Source organism: Chelonia mydas, chromosome 2 (genome assembly GCF_015237465.2).
Source record: "Chelonia mydas isolate rCheMyd1 chromosome 2, rCheMyd1.pri.v2, whole genome shotgun sequence".
In the NCBI taxonomy this organism is placed as follows: Eukaryota; Metazoa; Chordata; order Testudines; family Cheloniidae; genus Chelonia; species Chelonia mydas.
Window position 1 is genome coordinate 101,309,125 of NC_057850.1, and position 26,675 is coordinate 101,335,799.

The window sequence follows — 26,675 nt, forward strand, 5'->3', positions numbered from 1 at the left end:
ACCATTAAGTATGAAATGGCTCATAAAATGTCTTTAGAGCATAAAGTAACAGAAAAATTAAAAAGCTGCAGTTGAAATTAGTACTAAATTTTGACATGATATTAGTAAACCTTTTACAGTAGACAGCTAAAAATCAAAAAAGGGTAACGTTGCAGCTTTAAAAGTTTGTTTATTTAACCAGATAAGACTTGGTATAAAAAATTTCAACTCCTTCATGTAATTCTAGTTCTAATTGTATGGGGGTGGGTGCAGGATGGATTTGCAGATCTTAGGAAACTAGCATTTTTAGAATATCAAACACTATTGTGAAAAAGACAAAATAGCTTTTCAGTATAATTAAGTACAAATAATTAACCTGCATATTATATAACTTCAAAAATTATATAACCAGCAATGTAGGGAACAGGTGTACTACCTATATATTGCTGCTAATATAAGTATGGAACAGTGTTATTCCAAAATCTCTCTCAGCTCATTTGAGACCCGCAGGTGACACTAATATACAGTAATATTTTTCACAGGAGAGGTGAAAAATGTTTTTAATATGAATTTTTGCAGCATTTTAGTTTTAGAGGAAGAGAGTGCTTTACATAGCAAATACCAGACTTGGATAATAAGTCATTTTGAAGAGAATTTGAGAGAGATTTCTTTATTTAGTAAAATAGCAAGTATGCTTGAGCAATCCATTTTGTCTTTTAAATAACAATTTAGACTGTAGAAGGTCATTTTAATCATGAATATATCAATAGAGTCCTCGAGTTTAGGGCAGAAGGGACCACCAGATCTAGTCTGACCGGTGTATCACAGGCCACTAACACCCACACACTAAATCCAAGAACTGAAATGAGACCAAAGTATTACAGTCCACAGGACACTGGGCTATTATATGCCACAGGCAGAGAATAGAAGGGACTGAGATGCACCAGTGCTTAAGGCCCCCACAAGATGAGGGAAAAGATTGTGAAGTATCCCCAGATAATTCTGACACCCACACACTGCAGTAGCAAGTGAAAAAATCCCAAGGTCATTGCCAATCTGACCTGGGGAAAAATTCCTTCCCATCTCCTCATATGGCAAGTAGATAGACCCTGAGCATGTGAGCAAGAACCATCCTGCCAGGTACCTGAGAGAAAGGATGGTCCCTACCAACTCAGAGCCCTGGCCCACCCCACCCAATGTCCCATTTCCAGCCATGGCCATCCCTGGTGTTCCAGAGGAAGGAGATTTTAAAAAACAACAACCTTCCAGAATATATTGGGAAGGCAGATGGGGGAGAAATCCTTTACTGAGCCCTGCCAGTGGCCTGCTAAAACCCTGAAGTATGAGCACTAGGAACATAAGACATTAAATCAGATGTGACCCCCAGCACTCCTGAGCTCTGCCCACTACAAGAAACGCCATCATACAAATACACTCATAAATTTGTCCAGCTCTCTCTCAAAATTCATTAAGATGTTTGCCCCCACAACTCCTACTTGGAGTCTGTTCGAGAACTTCACCTTTTTGATAGTTCAGAGTCCTTCTCATTTCCAGCAAATTTCCATGAATTTGTTTGTGGCCAGTTTATATCCATTTTTTATTGTTCCAACATTGTCTTGCAGGTTAAATAGCTCTTCACTCTCCCTGGTATTTACCTCTGTAATATATTAATAGAGGAGGACAATCCTATCCCATCTTGGCTTTTTTTGCTAGACTAAACTAGACATAGGATAGGCCTTCCATTCCCCAGATCATCATAGCAGATCTTCTCTGTATCTGTTCCAATTTAAATTCATATTCCTTGTACGTGGGTGATCAGAATTGTATACAGTATTTCAAATTAGGTCGTACTGGTGCCTTGTACAACAGCATTAGTACTTTTCTATCTCTACTGGAAATGTCTCACCTAATACATCATATGATCGCATTTGTCTTTTCACAACAAAATGCTGACTTACAAATCTCCTTATCATACTTTTCTCTGCCTTCTCGAATGGCATCTTAAGCAACTTGGGGACACACTGTTCTTTGATCTTCTTCGAAATCTAGACTCAGCAGCAGTAAGCATGGATACATTTTCCATGTATAGATGCTTGTATCCATTATTAGGTCACTTTCTTAATGTTCCATCAGCTATCTTGTATTAATGTCAATGCTGATTCTTTTAATTTCTTCTTTAATATTTCTTCAGTTTCTTCATTTGCCACATCTATTCGTGGATGTTTAAATCTGTTTGGAGTATATCTAGAGCATACAGCTTTAGTCATTTTGATCACTTCTTTAGATTGCTCATGTTGTGCTACTTTGAAAGTGATGATGTTACCTTTTATGGTTCCATCTACTTTATGATGTTCAATACTTTTGCTTTTCAGTTGTTTTTGTGGCATAATTGTGGATTTATCTTTGCTCTTTTTTCCTAATATACATAGCAAGAATCTTGATAGTCTCATCAATTCTCTTTCATCTTTTTAGATAGCTAACTTTCATTTCTAAAGTGAAATGCTTGGCTGTGAGTGAAAGTTTAATGTTTCTAGTACTAAAAAACCCTCATCAAATATATTTTATATAATTACTTGAGTAACAAAGATGTGCAAAAGATGGAAAATTCAGAAAAAGGCAATAAAGCCCACTAGATATTTGATTTTTTGGGGGAGAGGGTAAATCCATTTTTTCTCAGAATCCTGGAAACAGACAAGTATGAAAACAAAAGTGCATCTCAACAAAAATTATACTACGGATTGATTCTTGATGTAGGGATTCAAATTCTGGGAAAGTTTGAAATTAATCTATTCTGTAGTAAAAGGGTCTGAATGAATTAAAAATTACAATTTTTGAAAATTTAAAGAAACTAGTTTCAGCTTCTTTTCTCTTGCAATTTACTTTTGTTTTAAACAGTTCAGCATTTCAGGAGAGGTAGCTCTAAAATAAATCTTAAAATAAGAACAGCCAAGTTGTTTGCACTCATTACTATTCTTTTTCTGCCACAGAAAGTGACGAACAAAATAATCATAATCACAAGCGAACTTGTAAAAATTTTGATAGACAGGAGAGAAGGTGGTTTTAATAAAAGATGCCTACCTGCTGGAGTGCCAAGCTTTCTCAGTGGCCTACTTCCAAAGTGGGCAGAAGGGGACCTCCTTTCCTGCAAACAATAGTCCGTCTGTAGTCTATGGGCTTCTCCCATGTGTACTTTAGGAAGTGTGGAGGATGGGGGCACCTGTACCATAGTAGATGCACCAAAGCGGAGGTCTTTCTCTGCTCTTTCTTAAGGAGCCTGCTGTACAGGGAGCTTTCTATGCATGGTGCATAAAGTTTCCAACACCAGACTTCTAGGGCTCCTTTTTAATTAATAGAATTTCCACACACTACTTAAAAAAAAAATGTGAAATTTCCCAAAAACATTCTGGTAACCTTAACTCTGACCGACGAGATAGGCATATAAACTCTTTCAAATATGTGTGTCGTTAATATAGGTGGTGAGGAGTTCTCAATCTAGGAGTCCTAACTCCTGCGGGGGAAGGATTGGTACCACCTCCCTTTTCTTTTTTTGGGGCGGGGGAGGATCCTGAAACTTTTTTCTAATGTATGTGTTTTTAAAAAATATCAATTTCATTTTAAAGACTTTTTTGAAAGAACTATTAGCCTCTTACAGGTTTTATGAATTGACCTCCATTGAATAACCCATGCATTTAACTTTTTACATATAAAGGTAGAAGTTACTTGCAAAACCTGAAACTGAAAACAAATATTTTATGCCACACTTTGAGCTCAGTTGTAAATTCAGAATAACACTGTTGTCTTCCAGAAAGTTACCTCAGATATAGACTAGCAACTAGTGTAATGGCTTGGAATATGCTGGGGGAGTATAGGCTACATAGTTACTTGTGTGTGTTGTATAATATTTGTGTTGTCTAATACTTACATGAAAAATAAGTTAGCTGATATTTCTGTTAAACCAAGTGAGCTCACATATAATATTGTTTTTCTTCAAATGAATTAATATCAGTTATTTAGCTGCGATGTTGATTTTATTCATTCAGGTATTCTAAACTCTGTTCTAATAACTTACACCTTGGGCCTGATTTTCATCATTCTAGTTTCACACCTATGTAATATTATTATCAGGGCTCTTAAGTGTGTCCCTGACTTACTTACCCCCTGATATTTGGGGGGAAAAGTCATCTTTTCAGAAAATCCTTTAACATACTTGCTCCTTGCTCTTACTTTTAAGAGACCTGATTAAGTATATGAAGATACATGTGTCTGATGAATTTTTAAAAAGTTTTGAATCATTGAATAGTGTGAAAATGAAGCTCAAGAGGAAGTTAACTATGTATAAAATATCTGTGTAAATATAACGTTACCAAAAAACCCAGACCTTGGCCCAAAATTTTGCAATTTAGATTTCCAAACTTAGGCATGTAAATGTGTATTTACAAATCTAGATAAAAGTGGCCTGATTTTCAGAGTATCCTCAGTTTTCAGTGGGTTTAATGGGAAACTCTAAAAATCAGACCATTTTTATTTAAGTGCCTAATTTTACACACTAAGTTTGAAAATTTGGAGCTGATTTAATTAGATTAAATTGAAAAATGAACGTTTGACCCTGTGATTACATTAAATTATACTGAATGTTGTGGTTTCCAATATCACTAGATGGCTCAGGTGATTGAATAATTATTCAAAATTGATGGGTGGTCTTGTGAAAACCATTTAAAATTGATAGCTTACAATAGAGGAGAGCTTGTCATTAAGAAAGCAAAAGACCTGTATAGATATCAAAGTTTTAGAAGCCATTAATCTTTTCAGTATCTTAGTATGTGCTGTGTACATTTTTATCAATTGTTCTTGTGTGTAACAGCTACATTACATTAAAGTAGTTAAAGAATGTTGGGTACCAGTGCACAGCACCTGCTCACTAATGCCTTGAAGAGTTTGATAGAGTTCCTCTGAGTAGTGTTTCAAATACGAAAATAAAATAAAAATACTGTCCATTGGTCTAGCAGCATAGTAGTATAATTATATGACTATGAGTAATCCAGTAAAGAAACAGAGCTATTTAACTTGTACTGTATTACCAAATGAGGACTTTCTAAAAGACAGCAGATAGCATCAATCTTGAGCACCCTCTGCTGACCAAACTGTGATATGGCAACCCTTTAGGAAATTGCTTGCTTATCTTTTAAGCTTTGAGGTAGACAGTGTACTGTGGCAAAATATTGAAATGCATTACTAATGTTAAAAATGTTACTAATCATGCAACCAAAGCCATCAACCACCAAAACTTGGTTTCTAAAAGTTATAATTGTAGACTCAGGAATGTCTTGGGATAAAGCAGATAATTTTTTTTCAAGTTGTGTAGAGTGCTAGAAATAATGGGAAAACAAATAAAATTAAGATTCATAATCCATTTTATGATCAGCATGAGTTACCTTTCTTTTGGTTAAATTCATCTTGGTTTGTTTTTTCTTTGTGAAAGCTACAGTTTACTTGAATATAGAATAAGCAGTACTCTGTTATGATAAAGCATATCACATATTTGAAAGAGAAGAAATATTTTTTTAAAAGTCATGAAAACTATGGCTGGTATTTTGAAACTTGGGTGCCTTAGTTTAGGCACCTAAATCCCTTATGTAGGCATCTAAATAAAAGGCACAGGGAACTCCTATTGGGGTCAATATGACTAGCGAATGTTGAGCATCTCTGAAATTCGGGCCACATTTATTTAAATTATTAAGGTACCTGACTTTAAGACTATATGACAACAAAAAATTGGTTATGTTTATTTGAGGTAGGTAGAGAGGGGAGGAAATGTATAAGCTTGAATTTTAGATTCCTGAGCAAAATTATAAATATTACCTGTTACCAAACTAGAAATGCATTTTTTAAAGAGATGATTGTATTATTAGTTACTTCAAACTTGGGTATCATGCAGATTACAAAAATAGCTCTTTAACATAAAAAAAGAAAATAACTAGAAATTGACAACTACTGAGTGGCCTAATTCTTAAAATGTATTGATTGTCCTTTATGGAACAAACATGTCTGTTTTTAGGAATCTATCATTAACCTCTCTTGTTCTGTACAGCGATAGAAAAATTAATCATGCAAAACATTTTGTAAGAAAATAAAGGCATGTAGTTCACTATATACAAATTTTCTAGTAGATAACACATAATATTTTAAGGCACTATTACAAATCTACAAACCGGTTGAGCGTACCTATTAAATTCAGGTTTTTAAGCACTTGATTTACTATTCAAAATAGCACAAAGCAGTTCAGCACATTTCCAGATAATAGCTGGCACTATGAAATTGTTGTGTGAAAGACAATGTAAAGGATACATACATTTTTGTAAGACAATTCACACAAAATACACTTGAGGATCCATATTGGTGTTTTCTGGAACTTTTGTTATAAACATATATTCTAGTAGAATTTATTATTATTATTATTATAAAGACTAGTACAGCGTTCACCAATTTTTATGTAGTTTGCCAATAAAGAAAAAAAGACAAATGATCCTAAAAGTACAGGACTTGTCATAATTTTGGCAACACTTTGGGAAATGTTCCCCTGCCTAGTCATTGCTGCCTCTTATGATTAAACAAAGGACTGTGATATATTTAAAAACTGACAAAACAGGGACACTGGCTGATAGAAACTTTCTTCAATAAATGATCATTTTAGGTATTTCAAATATTTTTTTTTTTTTTTTAATGTGTGTGTTTTCTCTTGATTTTGTATGTACTCATTAAAAGGATAAGGAAGGTATTGGTGCAGAACACAGCATATTATGCACACCATTTCACGCAGTTTGGTATTAATTGGGCACAATAAGATGAATTAAGGGAAAATGTGTAAATATGAGTTCCTTTCTTCTTGTTGGCTTGAGTCAATCTTAAATTTCGAATTTTTTTTTCTTTTATCAGTTACCCAATGTGTCCCCTTTTTAACAAAGAAGTGCACAATATGAAAACTGAATCACAGGAGTTCCTTTGAAGTTATTACAGTTAATAACAAAAGTACATTTTTATAGACTTTGAAATCTGAATTTGTAAATACAGATTTAGTAACAAATATTACAATTTCAAATGGGATTGCAACATTCTGGTTTGTCATTTTATTTAGGGAGCCTTTCAAGCATGAGTTATTGAACCAATACATTCTAATGGTAAAAAAAAATGATGTTTATTTAACAGATGACTGGCATGATAAACCATAGTGCTTCAGATGTGCGGCTGACGTGCACTAAGAACATACAACACGTGTGTGTGTGTGTGTGAGAGAGAGAGAGAGAGAGAATGAATAACTGTACACCAGCTATTTTCTAAATGAGAAACTTGTTTCTGTTTAACCAAGAATGTAAAGAAAGTGGCTGAGAAATGTGGATTTGGAAAATTGTGTATGAGCAAGCATACAATGAAGTATCTGAAATTACTCAATTTTTATTTATCTGCCCTTCTTGGTATTCCTGCTACTTCAAACTAGAGATGTAATTTCTTTTAAGTTTGAAAGAAAGAAAAAAATATCAATAGATATTATTTCTTGAATGAAACTTAATGTGCAGGTCAGAGTCTGTTTTCGTAGTCAGGACATTTTCAGCTATTGAAATGCAAATGAGGGCCAAATCTGTTCCTACTATACATACTATGCAACTCCATTGCAGTCAATACGATGTTAATGCAGAATCTGACTGATGACTGCAATATAATTACTTTTGAAATAAACCTTACAGAACTTTACATATCTCAAAAATGTACCCTTTAAAAAAAAAGTTGTATAGGTGAGGAACTACACAGGATCCTTTTGTGTATTTAGTCACATTGGAAGAATTATTCTGTAAGTAGTGTAACAGCTGTGAAAACTAATGTTTTCATAAGATTAAACCTTACAGGACTGTTATGTCAAACAGCTTTGTTTTTTATGTTTTGTTTAATCAAAGTTTTTGTCACTTTCAACCTTTCTCACAAAAATTAAAGTAAGTTGATTTTGTTGATGCTTTGTGTGACTTGGGCCTTCTTGCTTTCTGATGTACCATTGTAACATTGCATTGTGAATATTAGACCCTTTACTCATTCATTGACTCAAACATAAATAAAATAAAAAACTAGACTGATGGATTGGGGGGTTTTTTTGTTTTGTTTAAGCAGGAAAATATCATATTTATCCTTTTTTGTTTGTATAAGCCATTATTTTACTGAGAACCATTATCTATTTAAAACTTGGTACATAAATTAAAGAGGAGCTAAATGGATTTGTGATTGTTGCCATTAGTAGCATTTTAGATTATACAAGCAATTATTGTGTTCATTATCCTAGAGCAGCCCCTTTACAAAACTATTGTGGCTGTCTTAGACATTATGTACAAATTTTCCCTTGGAGATTAAAATTTCCAGTGGCGTATTTAATTTTGTTATCACAGTTGTTTCAAACAGGACAAATATTAAGACAAGCAGAAGAAATTTGTTTTACAAATATAGGAAATTGTAATAAATGTTGAAAATTACTCCATATACTTAATTCACCTTTATCTTATGTAGCCATAATTACTTATTCTGGTTATGGATATTTTAGGTGCAGAACAGGTTCTTATGACTATGAAAAGCTTCATTCTTTCATTGGTAAAATATATTAGAAGTCTCTCAATAAAAGCACAATTGGTGAGGTATATATTGAAATATGATCTTCCCGAATTCACCTACACTACAGTATATTTAACAAGAAATGGGTTAATCAGTTTTTTCTTCAAAATGTGTGACAGACTTTTTTTAACTACCTGGATAAAATACATAATAGTTTGATTGCAGAAACTACTGTACATGTAACATTATACTATAAAGCTATTTACATTAGGGTGTGTTTCATATATATGTAATTCCAGGAGAGAATTTTTGAGGAATGTAGTATGCAGTTTAAATAATTCATTTTTTTCCTTGTATATCCTCTTCTTTTGAATGGTTATCACATGTAAAGTTGACTTCACTGTGGATAGCAAATAGAAATGTTAAGATTGTCTAATGACAGTAATGTAATGTGCAGACTAGTGGGGAGAGGAGAAGTTATCTTGTATAACAATTAATCTCTGTACCTGAAAGAAGACTTTTTTACTGTGTAATTGCAAAAAATATTTACCTCAAGTTTTCTTTCTGGTTTAAACACTGTTCCAACAACATAGTAGTTGGATTTCAAACTCTTATGTTCACATCCGTCTTTATCAATTAGAAAGGTATTAATGCTTTGAATTAGCTACATATCAATGTGCAGTGGACTACATTTAATGTTTCTGTCCTATGAGTGGCAGTTTTTCAAAAGAAACTTTGTATTCATTTCTGTTAGTTTTTGTCTTGGCTTTTACAGTCTTTCACTGCTATGATGCAGGAAAAAAAGTGAGGTAGTGGTTATGCATATTGCAAGACAGTGATTCTTTATTTTATTACAAAAAAAGACCAACTCTAGAAGGCCAGATTAAATCATTCCTTTCACTTTTTAATGGGATTTGGATGAATAGAGTAAAATATGCACTTTGCATTCATTGATAGCATCTTTAGGTTGAGGTAATTGAGTCTTTTTTCCCTGACTGAATGAATAATGACTTCATCTGATCCTCAGCGAGGCCTGAAACTTAGACCGCCTTTGTCAACGCAAAAAGATCTGGGCTTTGAAACATGCTCTACTTCCCTGGCTTAATTTTTCTTCATTTTAATCCAAAAACCTATTTTTCTCAATAATTCAAGCATAAACTATGTAGTAGTTGAAGCAGCGGAAATTGCAAGATATTTGTCCTCGTTGTGCTGCTTTTTAAATGCATCTGATAAATCAGCCGCTGTGGTCTTCAGCTGCCTAGTTCTCAAGGGAAGGGACACCCCATGCTCAGGCAAGAATGCTGGAATTTTTCATAACTATTTAAAAATAGTTCCTATACAGATTGTTTATCTAGGAAAGTGTTATGTTTTACTGTCCTGGCTGGCAGGGTCTAAAGATAAAAGGGCCTCTGCGATGGGGCTTAGGCATGTCTTGCTGACATAATTTTCCCATATAGTTTACTGACTAAAAGATGATCCAAAAAGTGGATCTGAAATAGTTAGCATACAATATACATTATTGGAATAGTGGGAGTCTTAGTTACACAGTTTTTAAAATATCTTTTCATTAGAAACATAGTAGCTGATGGAGATCTACTGGCATGACACATTATGTAGGATAATGCTTATCAGAGAGATTGAATGTATTTTCTTTTTACTTGTGGAAAGCATGGGTTCTATTTTGCAATTTTAAATCACAATCAGTAGACATTCCATTTGAAATTGATTTTATTATTTATCCCAATACTTATGAAAAGCTTCTTTAGTAATAAGATGAATTTGATATAATAAATAACTGTTATTAAAAAAAAGTCAGGGAAAAATTGATGAAATAAGGTCAGATTTCCAAAATGGTATTTCTCTTAAAGTAGTACTGTATGCTTACAAATTACGGGTAGTGTTAATATCTCTCATATTTTTTGTATTACTTCATATCTGACTTACGATTCTCAATTCTACCAACTCTGGCGGTTTTACACCAGCAAATGAACAGTAACACTACAAAAAAATCAGGTAGATTCAATAGTTTTGTTCAAAAGAAATTCTGGTCTGAATATGTGATAGAAGGAAATAACTCCCCCACCTACCCCAAAAGGTGGTGGTTTCCATGTCAGATATAAGGTAACTCAAAAGACATTTGTGGGACAGTTTACTCTGTGATTGTTGGAAGTATTATTGGCCTGTAAACAGAAAACTTTCATCTCATGTAAATGTGGGAAAATATTCAGATTTGGTTATTCAAATTCAGTTGAACGTAATAAAAACAGATTTCAAATAAGTATTAGTGGCCTTCTAGTTTCTAATTGAATAATTGCATAAGGTGTCAATATGTGAATGATTTATGGTTAACTTGTATTTACTGATTTATATTGCTTCCTTTAGGTTGGTTTACTGGACCTTGAACTGAATCAACTGACCAAAGCCCTGTTTTTGGCTCTAGTTGCCCTTTCAATTGTTATGGTAACCTTGCAAGGATTTGTAGGCCCATGGTACCGCAACCTTTTTCGGTTCCTCCTCCTGTTTTCCTATATCATCCCTATCAGGTATGTATAAGAACAAGAGAGAAACACAGATGTCTAATTTCACTGATTGAGGCTTTCTTGAAATTTATACTCAGTTCTCATTGCAAAGGAAATTGATCTTATCAGGAAGCTGAAGGAGAAGGTGCCAACAAATCTGCTGATTCTTGAAGGATCAATCTACAGAAAACAATACTGTTGTATGTTTTTGTATAATGTTCATCTTGCAGGAGTAATCAGGATATCTAATCCTTTTACTAGTATAAATGTATTAATAAGGATCCAATCTTGATATATCAGAGGATATAGTTTTAGAAAACGTGTATCTGAATGAAGTATTTCATTTATTTTGGCATTTATAATTTCTAATGCCTTTTCAGTTATTTAAAGTGTTCTGGTCTTGCTAGTTAAAATATTGAATAAAACATAACTTTTTTTCCAGTACACTGATATATATTGAATATAGCTTAATAGCTGTATAATACAAATGCTCTTTTGCAAGAGCCTTTTTTAACTAGTGTTAGATACTGTACACAAATAGAAACTTTTCCTAAATTAATTAGTTCATTAAGCATGAGTACAGTATATTCAGAATGAGGTAAACTAGAATACAACATAAATATTCGTAATCTTGTGTTCTACAGAATGTAAGCTCACAACAAGAAGCTTTACGTAGCTAAGAATATTTTTTCCCTTTCTAATAAAGTTTGCGTTAGCAGAAATGAGAATGACTGCACCACAGCTAAGGTGGGGCAGAGTTTGTCTGGGACTTACCTGGGAAGGACAGCTCTGATTTATGGGGCGGGGGAGTAGATCAGAAACTGCTGTAAAAAAGGTGCTCGGTGGTCAGCTTTGCAGCAATGACTCACCCCCACCCCCAGGAATGTGAGGTCCAAAGGGCATAAAGGTATGAAACCTGGGTGGGGCAAGTCTCTTTGTTCCACACAGCGAGTAAGCACCCTCTGCAAGTCAAGGTAAAGCTAATCATTGCCATTTAGATAATAATTTGTTAATTTAAGAACCAATAATGGACTCAGTGCTATACAAGACACAAAAATAAATATAGTCACTACCCTGGGAACTTTCAGAAAAGTAGGTAAATCCAGGTTTTGGTATACCATAGTATTTTAAAGGGGAGCAAAGAATTTTCTGTCCAGTACTGGAAGAGGATGAAGGGACTCTATGGGTATCCTGTCTTTGTCCAAAAGCACCCCTCCCTGTCATGTATTTTGTAAGTTCACATATGTGCATGGTTGGAACAGAGTCAAATAGTTTGACTCTCAACTGTGACCTGTTTTACACTCAGTTGGTAAATGTATCTATTAAAAAAATCTGAAAATTCTTAAAAAAAAAAAAAAAAAAAGTACTTGAATATACTGTGCATGAAGATGGGGACAAAATATATCTGTCAAATGGAAAGGGGCACAGTTAGATAGGGAAATAGTATTTTATAGATTTTTAAGAGAATATTGGAAGCAGTGGGAATTTGGGGTTTCTTTTAAGTAGTATATAACCTACATTTATTATTGACAGTTATTGTGCAATCAAAAATATTTGTTCTCTGTGCGTATTGTGTGCCCTATTAACCCATCTACGTATATGAACAAATCCTTTAAACCAAGACTCTTGAACCTGTTGCAAAAGGCCAGAGCTGCTGCTGTTAAATTCATGATCTCTAATCAAGGAACTCAATTTACAGGAAACCAGGAAGGATCCTCAGTTTATCTTCAATACAGTTACAGTGTTGATCTTTCCCAGAATTAGCAAAGGCCCACAAAAAGTGTGGCCTTAAGCCAAACAAAAAAAATTATCTCACCAATAAGCGCCTCAAATTTCGTGGGGTCCTGCACAGTTAAGCTATACATAGCAATTAAATAGAATTTCTGATAACTTCAGTGCAGTTAAGCACTGAAACCAGGAGATGCCTAAGAGTATTAACCAGCAGGCTCTCTACCCATAACTGAGACTCTCCAAAAGTGCAGCAGGAGACTCATTTTGCTTACTAGCCCTTCATAGCTAAGTGCCAACTCCACTGCCACTGACCAGCACCTTCTGTTCCTAGTGTCAGACATACTGACTCCTTTAAGTGTTTCTGGTTTGCCTGTTAAGTTAGCATTTATGTCCCAAGAAGTTCTCCTCTCTCTAGTTAAATTGTTGTTTGTTGTCTAATGGTTACAATTAAACTGACATTTTGCTGTTAATCTACATTTCTGGGACAAGAGGCGAGTGAAATCTTTCAACAATTTGGCAGCCAAGCATGATGATTTTCTGTCAGGCCCAAGTCCTGCTTTGTTTCTTTGCAGAGCACTGGCTGTGGTTTTTTTCCCCTCTTTTACTATGAGTGTTTGAACTCTAATATGAAAGTGCTGTATTGAAGAAATTTGGGTGGGGGGGCATCTTTCTATCGACGGATTGTATAAAAACTCCCTGTTACTTGTGTGGTGCCACTGTTTGGCATGTATTAATTTTCTGTTACTGAATATTAAAGGGCATTAACTACCCTATTGAGGCAAAGAGTGCCTGTATTTCTTAAAAAGTTGTGGGTGTAGGTTGTCATCTCTCTGTGAACATGCAAACTAAGAAAGGTTTGGAGAAGTTTATCGGGGGTTGTCTGCTGGGAAAAAGAGGGTGTTATTCCACAAGAGCCTTTGTTTTAAGCCAAGGGTTATAAAAATATATAGAGGGCAGATATATCTTGTTACAGTGTTAAACTGAGGGGTTTGCTTGTTAACATACTGAATTCTTATGTACTAACCCTGTGCCCTCTTCTGTGAGCATGAGTGGTCCTGGATGAGGCTCAACTAGAGAGGAGTACATACAGAGTATGCATACCCCTGATATAAGGCTTAACTTTGTAACAGCTCCATTGAGGGCAAGATCTGATCCCCTTCGCTCCATAAAAGAGCAGCTTGTGTGCTGCAGTAGCACTCTAGAGTGTCTCTGTGGTAACTTGATTGCTTGCAGAGGAGCATTCTGTCACATCTGCACTCTTCCAGGCCACCTGTTATAACTGTATTTTCTCAGACCAGGAAGGAGGAACTGCACCTTGCATGACCAGGTAGCAGATTTCATTTTCTCCATTTACAATATACTGTCCTGGAATATTGCTTTGAATGCTATTTTGAATTATTTTTAACTACCTTCTTTGATTGTGTAATAGGATTAGTTCTATCAAGTACATGAGATAGTCTAACAAGAAATGCTATCAGGAATGATACATTACTGAGATCTGAAATGTGGCATATTGATATCTGAAGGAAGAACAGACAGAAATCTAGCAGAGAATAGACTTTTTTTCTCCAACATACACATCTACTCCCACACTGACTTTTTTTATCTTGAGTCAGCCTTGCATAAGGTCACCACCCACTCTCTCAACAAAATAAACAGCTCAGATCATACTGTTGTTCAAATGTCACTACACTTCTCTTCCTCTCCTCAGGATGTTAGACATGGAAGGTGAAGCTTGATCTATTCTCAAGCTTGTACTTGAACTGTAAACCTCCTAGGATCATAATTCCAAGAATAAAGATAATGAAGAGGCAGGAGTTGTCTTCTCTCTCACTGTGAGATGCTTTAAAACAATTATACGGAGGGAAATTATTGAGCTCTTCTCCATAGGTAAAGGAAATCAGCAGAAAAACCGGGATGTTAGAAACAGAACATATTCATACTGGGAACTGTTCTGGTGTCTCTATTGGTGAGTACACAGAGGGAGTTCAGCAAAACTTTGAATGGAAAAAAATATGTTTGATTCATCTGGCCTAAAGTAGGTTTTTCCACTTCAGCAATTAAGCAGATTATCATCTTTGGCCATATATCTTTGGAAAAGGGCACATAGATAAAACATCAAGATGACTAGGGTAGAGGAAACAGGTCATTGACCAACATTGAAGGAGCCATCCAGTCTTTTCACTGACCCCTATTGATATACGGTGGTGGAACTCATCGGAGATGTCAGCATTTCACTATATCTTTAGGCTCCCTGCCATGTAAGAGGCAGGCAGAGGAGCATTAAAACATATTGTAGATTTCTATGGCATCATTGTGAGCATTTGTTCTAAATAAAATCCTTGTTCATTCTTCCTCCCCTTCTCAACACCTGTGTTCAAGTGTTTGTTGCCATTACTGAGGCCATTATCACTTAACTACATACAGAGAAAATTGGCATATAAGTGAGTCTCCACCACAGTATTATTGCTATTCAATAGTAATATCAAGATCATAGCTGAAGTTTTGGTCTCTCATACCAAGATCTTAAGTGAATGACATTCACTTAGCTTTTGAAAGTGTTAAAAGCCTTCTATTCAGCAGACTGTCTTTTGGATCATGTCCCTCCTGGCTAGTGAAGGGCAGGGGGCAAGAACTGGGTTCACTTTTGGTGAAGACCATATCACTGCTACTTGAAACTGGAAGAAGTTGCTAAAGTAAACTTTTGGTGCTGCCTTTGCTGAAGAGACCGTCACTTCATGCTTACAACTTGACTGGCTGTTGTCCAGTATCTGTTCTTCAAGTACTGGTTAAGTTTATAGAGAAGTTTTTGTGTTGAGTAAACTAAATACATCTGGATGCCTCAAATCTCTTTGATCCTTGTGATTCTGGGTTCAGACCAGGATGTAGCTCAGGTGGCTTTTGTCCCCTTGACCAAGGCCTTTCATTCTTTTGATCCTGAAGTGGTGTTCACTAATATGTATACTCTAGTGTGAGTGGATAGGCCTGCTCTTGAGTGACTCTGTTCTTTTGTTGCTGGTTAGAGTACCTTATGCTGGCAGGACATTCCATGAAGGGCTCTTGACTTTGTAGCACTCTTGAGCTCCTTGGTTCAAAATAGCTTGAGCCTGTCAGACTTCAGGGCACACTGTAAAGACCATCTATTTATTCTGGCTTTTGAGGTGGGAAAGCATGGTAAGGGTTAATATTTATTTTTGAACTGGGGGATGTTATTTAGGATAGATTTTATTTCTGGTTGGTTATTTTCATGTTTCGGGGTGAATGGATGATTCTGGTTTTGTTTTGATATGATTTTATTTTTAGTGTGAACCTCTAATATTATCTTGCTTATGCATAAAGATCATGGAGGTTTAATTCATTGAAGATAGTGTGCAGCTAATTTTAAAGAGGACTAGCAGTTTCATCTATTTAGTCTAAATGAAAAAATTAAAATATTACTCTCATTATGTAGCACACATGGCATTTAGATGGGTTGAGTGATCCTCCCTCCTGTCAGTCCTAATCAAATTTTATTTGGAAGATTTTTAAATGGTTGTCAGGTTGGTATGTAAGATCAATTGCCAACATGCTAATGAATGGAGGCTTTCTACAGTCTTGTTCATTCTAGCCATTGAGTCATTGGCAGCCACCATTAGATATTTTGGAGAGGAAGAAGATTTCTAGGTACCTAGTATATCAAATATACTGTCATTAGGATTGTTTTCTGATTTTTATTTCAAATTTGCCAGTTCCTCTTTAAAACCTGCACTTCATGCTCTATGCCATCCTTCCTTGGTTGCTGGCAGTCCATGTGTTGTAGAGCTAGAAAGTTCCATTGGCAGTCTGGAGCAGCTCCTGTCCTATTATGATTTCCCCAGTGGCAGCAGGTAGTACTGGTTGTTAGCTGTACTACACAGTGTCTATAATGTGGCTTACAGCTGTGGCATTATTAAGTGGCCTTAAAAACATTAGCCCATAACAATAAACATCCTCTACAGATTCTGCTCAAGGGCTTCATGTCTTTCCTTTTCTTTCCTTTCCTTTCCTTTCTATTTGATGTTTCCTGAAACAAAACCTGTTTCTCCAGCAGATATCTCCATGGTTCTGCAATGGCAAGAATGCAGCACTTGTCTCCAGTTTAATTAATGTCCTGTTAAAGTGCATCAAAATTCTTTTGCAAGAAATTGGACGTAACCATTGAAGATCCCATGGAACTAAGTAATCTTCAGCTACTTAGTCAGGAGGAAAATTTAACAGTGCCTGGGAACAGCTGTGGGAACATCTGCTTTATTTTTTATGATGTCATGTCACATTTTATTCATCTCTTGAAATTAAATAATCTGTCCTCGCAATCTCTCCTGATATGAAAGTCTCACCATGCATCCATTCATTGTCACCCATGTTTGAACACCCTCCTGTATTTTTTGTATCTTATTTGAGATAAGATGACCAGAACTGGAAAAAGTTTTCTAGGGGAGAGTATACCAATTAGTATATTATATGCAATTTTCAATATTTTCTGTCCCATTCTTTATAACTCACATCCTCACATTTTGTTTGAGTTCTAATGGCCATGGTACACTGACACTAGGTTTTTCACAGAGCTGTCCACAATGATGTCTTTGTCTTGTCTGTGTACAGAGCCCAGCAATGTGTATGAGTAGCTTGCATTTTTCACTCCAATGTGCATAACTTTGGATTTACCAACATGGAATTTTATCTTCCAGTGTATTATCCAGTCAAGAGGTTCCTTAGTCTTCTTTAGCCTAAATACTTTTGTCACCTGAAGACTTTGCCACCAAACTGCACACACCCTTTCCCAGACAATCATAACTATATGAGATAGCACAGATCCTAACACAGTCTTTAGCAACCTGCAGTTTACGCTTTGTCTCGATTAAATTGGACCTTATATTCCTACTGCTGCTTCACATTTATAGAATCATAGAATATCAGGGTTGGAAGGGACCTCAGGAGGTCATCTAGTCCAACCCCCTGCTCAAAGCAGGGCCGATCCCCAATTAAATCATCCCAGCCAGGGCTTTGTCAAGCCTGACCTTAAAAATTTCTAAGGAAGGAGATTCCACCACCTCCCTAGGTAACGTATTCCAGTGTTTCACCACCCTCCTAGTGAAAAAGTTTTTCCCTAATATCCAACCTAAATGTCCCCCACTGCAACTTGAGACCATTACTCCTTGTTCTGTCATCTGCTACCACTGAGAACAGTCTAGAGCCATCCTCTTCGGAACCCCCTTTCAGGTAGCTGAAAGCAGCTATCAAATCCCCCCTCATTCTTCTCTTCCGTAGACTAAACATCCCCAGTTCCCTCAGCCTCTCCTCATAACTCATATGTTCCAGTCCCCTAATCATTTTTATTACCCTCCGCTGGACTCTTTCCAATTTTTCCACATCCTTCTTGTAGTGTGGGGCCCAAAAACTGGACACAGTACTCCAGATGAGGCCTCACCCAATGTCGAACAGAGGGGAACGATCACGTCCCTCGATCTGCTGGCAATGCCCCTACTTATACATCCCAAAATGCCATTGACCTTCTTGGCAACAAGGGCACGCTGTTGACTCATATCCAGGTTCTCATCCGCTGTAACCCCTAGGTCCTTTTCTGCAGAACTGCTGCCGAGCCATTCGGTCCCTCGTCCGTAGTGGTGCATTGGATTCTTCCGTCCTAAGTGCAGGTCTCTGCACTTGTCCTTGTTGAACTTCATCAGATTTCTTTTGGCCCAATCCTCCAATTTGTCTAGGTCCCTCTGTATCCTATCCCTACCCTCCAGCATATTTACCTCTCCTCCCAGTTTAGTGTCATCTGCAAACTTGCTGAAGGTGCAATCCACACCATCCTCCAGATCATTTATGAAGATATTAAACAAAACCGGCCCCAGGACCGACCCTTGGGGCACTCCACTTGATACCGGCTGCCAACTAGACATGGAGCCATTAATCACTACCCGTTGAGCCCGACAATCTAGCCAGCTTTCTGTCCACCTTATAGTCCATTCATCCAGCCCATACTTTAACTTGCTGGCAAGAATACTGTGGGAGACCGTGTCAAAAGCTTTGCTAAAGTCAAGGAACAACACATCCACTGCTTTCCCTTCATCCACAGAGCCAGTTATCTCGTCATAGAAGGCAATTAGATTAGTCAGGCATGACTTGCCCTTGGTGAATCCATGCTGACTGTTCCTGATCACTTTCCTCTCCTCTAAGTGCTTCAGAATTGATTCCTTGAGGACCTGCTCCATGATTTTTCCAGGGACTGAGGTGAGGCTGACTGGCCTGTAGTTCCCAGGATCCTCCTCCTTCCCTTTTTTAAAAATGGGCACTACATTAGCCTTTTTCCAGTCGTCCGGGACCTCCCCCGATCGCCATGAGTTTTCAAAGATAGTGGCCAATGGCTCTGTAATCACATCCGCCAACTCCTTTAGCACTCTCGGATGCAACGCATCCGGCCCCATGGACTTGTGCATGTCCAGCTTTTCTAAATAGTCCCGAACCACTTCTTTCTCCACTGAGGGCTGGTCACCTCCTCCCCATGTTGTGCTGCCCAGTACAGCAGTCTGGGAGCTGACCTTGTTTGTGAAGACAGAGGCAAAAAAAGCATTGAGTACATTAGCTTTTTCCACATCCTCTGTCACTAGGTTGCCTCCCTCATTCAGTAAGGGGCCCACACTTTCCTTGACTTTCTTCTTATTGCTAAGATACCTGAAGAAATTCTTCTAATTTAGCCACTTTCAAATCCATAACAATTTTGTGTCTCACCCCTTGACTACTCAGTTTCTTTAGTAACTTCTTGTGATGGAGTGTTGAAAGTTTAACCAATAGTTTTTTCACTGGTTTATTGATATATTAAAGCCATTAATATAATAGTGAGATATCATTTTCTTTGGAAAGAAACTTTGCTGTTCAGACCTTATATCATGATCTTCCTTATATTTTATTGTTCCATTTTTATTTTCTTATTTCTGTTCCCTATGCCCCATTGAGTTTACTTTTGTGTAGCCTTTGTGATATTGGAATAGCAAAACTTGGGAAAAGATTATCAGGAAGTGAGATCATTACTCAGCAATAGATGGACAAATAGCAACCTAGAGTTGTGAAATAGCACCAAATGTGTTTGGTCCATGGCCAGCATATAGATTATTCAATATAAATGAAAATAAAACCTTTCGATATCCATTTGTTATATGTAAGCACTGATTCTGCCTTTTGTAAATTTAAAAGACTTTTAGTTTGTGCTTATGCTGTACCTCGTTTGGACTGATCAGTGGCACATATCACCAAGGTGAGGTTTAAGTTGATTAGACTAATTCTTTTAGTCTTTTAAATTCATTCTGTAGTTAGATTAATTTAATTTATGTGTTTCCATTATTCCTACCATAGGGCTTTAGTTTGTCCTTTTATCTGGGGTTCGAACTTCGTTCCACACAGTTTCAGTTACAAATTCTGAGAGGAGAGATTCTAAATTACAGGAAGCAGGTCATGTTTCTTAATTTCTTTCCACTATCAGTTTGTAGTATTTTCTGTATTTTATATTTCATTTATTAGAGGAAATACCACAGTCTGGGCATACATACAATAAAAAATCCACAAATTTAATATTACAGCATTAAGTAAGTTAGACTTGCCATAATAAAAGGGATATAAAAATGCCCTTCCCAACCAATCAGGCAAAAACTACAATATGTGTACCATATGTATATTGAATAATGCCCTAAAGATGGACAAAGTCAAGTTTTGTCAGGCCAGTGGGAATTCCAGAGTTAGCGACCTTCCCTGTCTGTCCCCAGCCCCTAGTATTCATCCCTAAGAACTGTTTATCAGCTTACCTTTACTTCCATGGTGAGAACTTGATGCAGCTATGATGTAGTAAAGACTGACCAAATTGATGACACCACAGAATCTTGAGCTTCAGAGGTGGGACTGACTTCTTCAGAATTTACCAGTCCTCAGATGCCACTTTGAAAGATTTTCAGGTCTACACAGCCATGACTCAAACTGTAGAAGAAAGTTCATGCTCTAAGTCTGTTCTCCAAGGGTGGAGTCATAATGCGCAGAAGGTGTTTCAAAACAGTGTTAAGTTGGCCTGGCATCTTGTCTCGGCAGCCTTCAGTGCAGCTGCTGCCTCATGAATAGATGTCTGTAGGCATAGGCACCAGCTCCATGGGTGCTCCAGGGCTGGAGCACCCATGGGGAAAAATTGGTGGGTGTGCTGCACCCACCAGCAGCCAAGATCCCCGCCCCGCCCCAGCTTGCCTCCGCCTCCTTCCCAGAGCGCACCCCTTCCTCGCTTCTTCTCCCAATGCTTGCCACCGCAAAACATCTGTTTTGTGGCGTAACAAGGTGTGGGAGTGAGGTGGGAGGAGCAGGAACGCGGCACACTCAGGGGAAGAGGCGGGGCCAGGGCAGGGGAAGGGATTTGGGGAAGGAGTCCAATAGGGGCAGGGAGTGGGCGGAGTTGGGGCGGGGACTTTGGGGAAGGGGCGGGGCAGGGGTGGAGTCGGGGCCGGTGGGGGGGTCGAGCACCCACTGGCCCCAGGAGAAGTTGGCACCTATACTTGTAAGTGTGCATAATTACACTTGGATGCTATTAAGAAGCTAGGTGACCTACCGTAAAATACACCCAAAAAAGTCTGAGGACCAGGTGGAGACCGTTTTACAAAGAGATGTAAGTGGCATAGAGCCTGTATTCTCTGGGCTCAATATTTCACTCCTCTACCACCTTCTGCTACAGAAAGTGTAGCGTGAAATTCATCTTTTTGGAATTTAACAAGCTAGTGTTCGAATCATTGACTGGATTCAAAGTTGCTTGATATGATCCTTTTGGGAGGATGTTTAGCCTCAACAGCAGCAGAAACTGAAGTGTCCTAAGCCCCCTTTCTTCAAGCACTAAAAGGCTCCAAAGTCTATAGCCATTCCATCAATGCCAGCAACTTCACAGGACTTCAGAGGGAGACTTCTGGCATTTTACCCTCAAAGGCCTAATGGTCACCTCAGAGTACATGGGTCATGACCGTTGTTCAGTGTAGCTGCAGGACCGTCTTTCAGAGAATCCTTCAGATTATGAATAGCTATTGTTGCCTGCCCATCTCTTCCTGTCAATTATGAGAATGCCCTTGAGAAGCTATATATCGGAAATCCACCCATTCCTAACAGTCCTAAAACATCTGCTTCTGAGAAAAATAGGGGAAAGGATTTTATTCCAGGTACTTTTTCAGACATTACATTCCAGATAGCTCAGACCTATACTAGAACTCAATAATCTGTATGTGGTTAAAAAACAAACAAACCCTGGAGATACCCTGGGAACCAACCTGCCTCTTGTAGCAACTAAATTCAATTTACTAAAAAGTCCATATTTAAAAGCGTCTGATTGTCCTACTGCTATGATCTAGCAAGTCTGCTGTTAAATTATATCACGGCTCATGCTCCCTATGGCAAAAGAGCTTCATATATATCATATGAGAGATCGAGACAGAATACATGATGAGGTTATGTGTCATAAAGGGTTTATTGGCATGAGATTCAGATGTCCATATTACTTGTGAGAGGCTTTTCTACTCGTGAGTTAAGCAGGCTATCCCAATGAGTTTAAATGAACCTTTATATCATAGATTCATAGATATTACAGTCAGAAGGGACCATTATGATCATCTAGTCTGACCTCCTGCACAATGCAGGCCACCGAATCTCACCCACCCACTCCTGCAACAAACTCCTCACCTATGTCTGAGCTATTGAAGTCCTCAAATCATGGTTTAAAGACTTCACTCCATGTCGTCATGTGTTCTGTATATTACATATGTTTTACAAAAAAAATTATACAAAGGATTTAAGCAGTTATAACTAGTTTTGTATTTTCCTATCTGTAGCCTAGGTCACTTAATTGCAGTACTGCGAAACTAACTGTACAGTTCTTTGAGGGAGAGAAGAAATTAATAAAAACTCCTTTATACTTGAAGTATTATAGCTATTCTATACATAAAAATATCATAACTTTACAATATTATATTTAAGGACTATTCAGAGCTAAAGATCTATGCCAAACTGACTGGATATAAATTCTAAGTGTGTTCCATTGCAAAGCTGGGAAGTGTCAGTTGCTAACCCTACAGGGTTCGGAGACATCAAATCATAAGACTGTCGCTTGCCCAGGCCTGAATATTATCCATCCTGTACCAGTATTCTTGTACTGTATTATTTTTGTACTGGTCATCTGCTCCAGTGTTTATTTTTTGTTTTGAGACAACCTCTGTCTGTTGCAGTATTTGTTTTTGAAAGCTTTTCTGTTTGCTAACTTTTACCTAATAGCAATACAAATATGCCTACTGTGGTTGAAATACAGTAAATTTTTTTCTCTCTCTAATTTTGTTTACTTTGTACATTTAATAGCACAATCTTTCATGATTTTACCTGCATATCAGGTCAGTAAGTTTCTGCTGTTCAGTGTACCTCTTTCACACAACAGTGAAAGAAAGAAAACCTTTTTTAAAATTAGGAAGTATGACTGTAAGGCTACATACGTTGTCTGGGGGACTCTAGGCAGGCGTAGTACCTAAAACTATTTTTAACTCATTCAAGCTAATTTGTTTAGATTTCAAATTGGAAATGAATTTAACATAATTCGAGCTGTTCTAGCGCCCCTTGAACCTGAAAACAGAAGTCACACAGCAGCAGCAGAATCACACTGGAACACATTGAGTTCTTGAGCGCAGGAAGCACAAGGAAACTATCAAGTTTTGTGAAATTATTGAAGTATTTCAGAGTGAACATTCAATATTGAAACAATATTTTAATAAATTAGATTACACCCATACTTAAATACCCAGTATTTTGTAGCCTGGGAGGATTAGATGTATTTTGACAGACTAGTACAAATACTTTAAGGAGCAAAGATCAGTTGAAAAATGTTCAGTCCATGTAGTGGATTCAGTTATGCCAAAAGAAAGGATTTTTCCCAGATTACTACTACCTGATCCTGCCTTGGTAATTTTCCTCTCCAAGCCTCCTCTCCTATTTCTACGTCTTGCCCTCCCTGCCCCACCCCCTCCAATTTAGTGGTTTTATTCCCGTTTTCCCTGACCCCACCTTGGTTTCCATGGCTTTTTTTCCCACATACAACCAGATCTCTTTCCCCATGCTTTCTTTTCTACCATTTTTGCTCTCATTTCCATTTTTGTTCTTTCTCTCCTCCATGTGTCTTTTCAACCCTTCTTGTCTCTCCTCTTCTCCCTGCTTTTCTGCTTTCCCTTTCTTCCCTTACTTTTAATCTCCACTCCTGCCACTTCCCCCTTTTTGTCTACTCTCTCTCCATTTTTTTCCCCTTAACCCTCCCCATTTGTCCCCTCAAGTATATGTTTTCTTCTGCCATCCATTTTAGCCCTCCACCCTCTTACCAGGTCTGAGAATGTCTGAGTGGCAGCTGAGTTTGCTCTTCTCCTGCTGTCTCAGTAAACTCTGGTGCAGCCTCCACTCCACTCCTTCTGGCTCATCTGTAGAAACAGGCACCAGCCAAAATTCCTGCTGTGCGTCATGAACTTAATGGGTAGGACCACATTGAGGCCTCAAACCAGGTCTTAGGACATCTCTGCTGGCATTGTTCCCCATTTGGGGGCCCTGACTGTGCTATCGGGATAGCATCCAGTTCTCTGACTTAGTTCAGATTCAGTGATCTCACTTTTGAGTTTTCCCTTTATCTTTAACCATAGTACTGCAATATTTCTGATAGTTTCCCATGTTCAGATATTGGGTGAGGATGCCTTGGGGAAGCTGGTGGCCCTCATAGTTTGCTGGGTGTGGAATGAAGAGTTCAGGTGTTAGTCACCTCTTACCTGCTCACAAAGAGGCGGGAAAGAGATGGATCCCCTTGTCATTTCCCTCTGACATCTTCTGTAGTGTATTGAAAACTGGGAGACAATAAAGTACATTTATTAAATATAAAAATAAATAATATAAAAATACTGGTCTGTTTTGCATTATTTGAGTGTCATATTTACCTAAATTAAAAATGGAGATTTCATATTTATCTGCCACAGAAACCCATAGGCTCTCCACAGAACTTGGGCCAGTTTATCTCAACCCATCCTTTGGGCTGCTGAAGAAAGAACAGAGGATGAAAAAGGAAGAATTTGTGCAGTACCCAGGCTAGTCGGGGTAATGGGACAAACAGCAAAAGGAAAGGTAGCCCTGAATATAGGGGAAAGTTGGTGAGAGATCTGTTGAACTAAACTGAGAGGGGAAGTGATGGAAACTGTATTGCTTTGGGGCATTGAAAACAAGACTAGGGATATCACTAGAAAGTCCTTCAATGTTAGGGGGTAAAATAAGTTCCCTAATAGCTATTCTCCATCTCTTGGTTTTTCTGATTTAGCTTTGGTGTAAGATATCAGATAGGCTTTGGTACATAAAAACTTATTCCAATGTGCACAGTTGCAAGAAATGGATCCCCAAAGTTCTTAATGAGATTAACTCATCTCAGTAATATGTCTCTCTAACATATGCCACCAGAGATTGTTCTTTTCCTGTTACAATAGTCCTTTTAGCAGCAATGAATATCAGTAAAGCTAACAATAATTTATCCTAGTACATTTTAATATTTTGTTCCACCATTTCTTTGGGTACTCTCCCATGTGATATATCATTACCCTCTGAATAATCTTTAGTGATAACAATCGTTCATCTTTCCCTCGATTATACCTCATTTCCTACCTCATTCTCAGATCTCAAAATCATTGTCCATATGTATTCTGATTTAGTTTTTTCAAAGCAGTCTGGAAGACTGACGTATTTTCTTTTAATGTTAATGGAAGTTGTGACTAAATCTCCTAGACTGCTTTGAAAATTTCAGCCTCTGCCTCTCCTGTACTCTGCCTGTAACATTATTTTTCTCTAGCCAGACTGTGAGTTCTGTCTTGTAGAGTCCAAAATCACATATGGAATGTTGTCAATAACATATCAACCTGTGTAATTCTGAAAACCAATGATCTCTTAGCCAACAAGTCAAAACCATGGGACATGTTAGGAAGGAAGTCTCAGTTGACTTTTTTCTTTGAGGATGATTAACTACTAGGCTTTCTCAGCTCACTACATCTTCTCTGGGATAAACTTATTTTTCCTTGAGCATATCCAAGAAACCCATAAAAAAGGAGATCTGAGACCACCTTGCCATTCCTTGATGATATTTCATCACTTCCTACTGCATATACAACAGGGGTGGTGGCCAAACCGTGGGTCGCAAGCCACATGCAGCTCTTTTACAGTTAAAATGTGGCTTGAGGAGCCCCCGCCCCTCCATTCTCCACTTACGAGACTTGGGGGTGGGGGGAGCTTGGGACCTCTGCCTTGCAGCAGAGTGTGCTCTTGGGTGGTGGGGTAAGGGCTTCTACCCCAGCAGGTGTGCCCCGGCTCTCGAACTTCTGAAGATTGTCGTATGCAGCTTGGAGGGTCAGTAAATTTGGCCACCGCTGATATATAACCATATATAGTTAGGGATGTAAGATCTATTACTGATTTCAGAGTAGCAGCCGTGTTAGTCTGTATTTGCAAAAAGAAAAGGAGTACTTGTGGCACCTTAGATACTAACAAATTTATTTGAGCATAAGCTTTCATGAGCTACAGCTCACTTCATCGGATTCCTGTTCACTCTCATCCTAAACCAGAAGTTTGTGTCTTTCTGAAGAGGTTGAAAGTAAGGGTTTAATTTTTTTCTGTAAGAGGCAAGACTTCTTTATTTCAGTGCTTGCAGGAAGTTAAATCAATTGCCTTTTCCCTGGTTTTCACTCAGTTGCCATACAGGAATCCAAGCACTTTTCCTCTCTGGTCCTTGAAGTAAGTTTCCCCAAGGGGCATCAACTGAAACCACAGACATTA

At 37.6% G+C, this 26,675-nt stretch overlaps 1 protein-coding gene across 5 annotated transcripts in view; it reads left to right on the forward strand.

Moving 5' to 3' along the window:
- The window catches only part of ATP9B (ATPase phospholipid transporting 9B (putative)), a 282,270-nt gene that overhangs the window by 189,817 nt on the left and 65,778 nt on the right, over nt 1-26,675 (forward strand). For all 5 annotated transcript variants that reach the window (XM_037892984.2, XM_043540007.1, XM_037892983.2 and 2 more), the window contains one exon: nt 10,948-11,108. In XM_037892984.2, the coding sequence (XP_037748912.1) occupies nt 10,948-11,108 (161 nt within the window). The remainder of the gene's footprint in view (nt 1-10,947; nt 11,109-26,675) is intronic.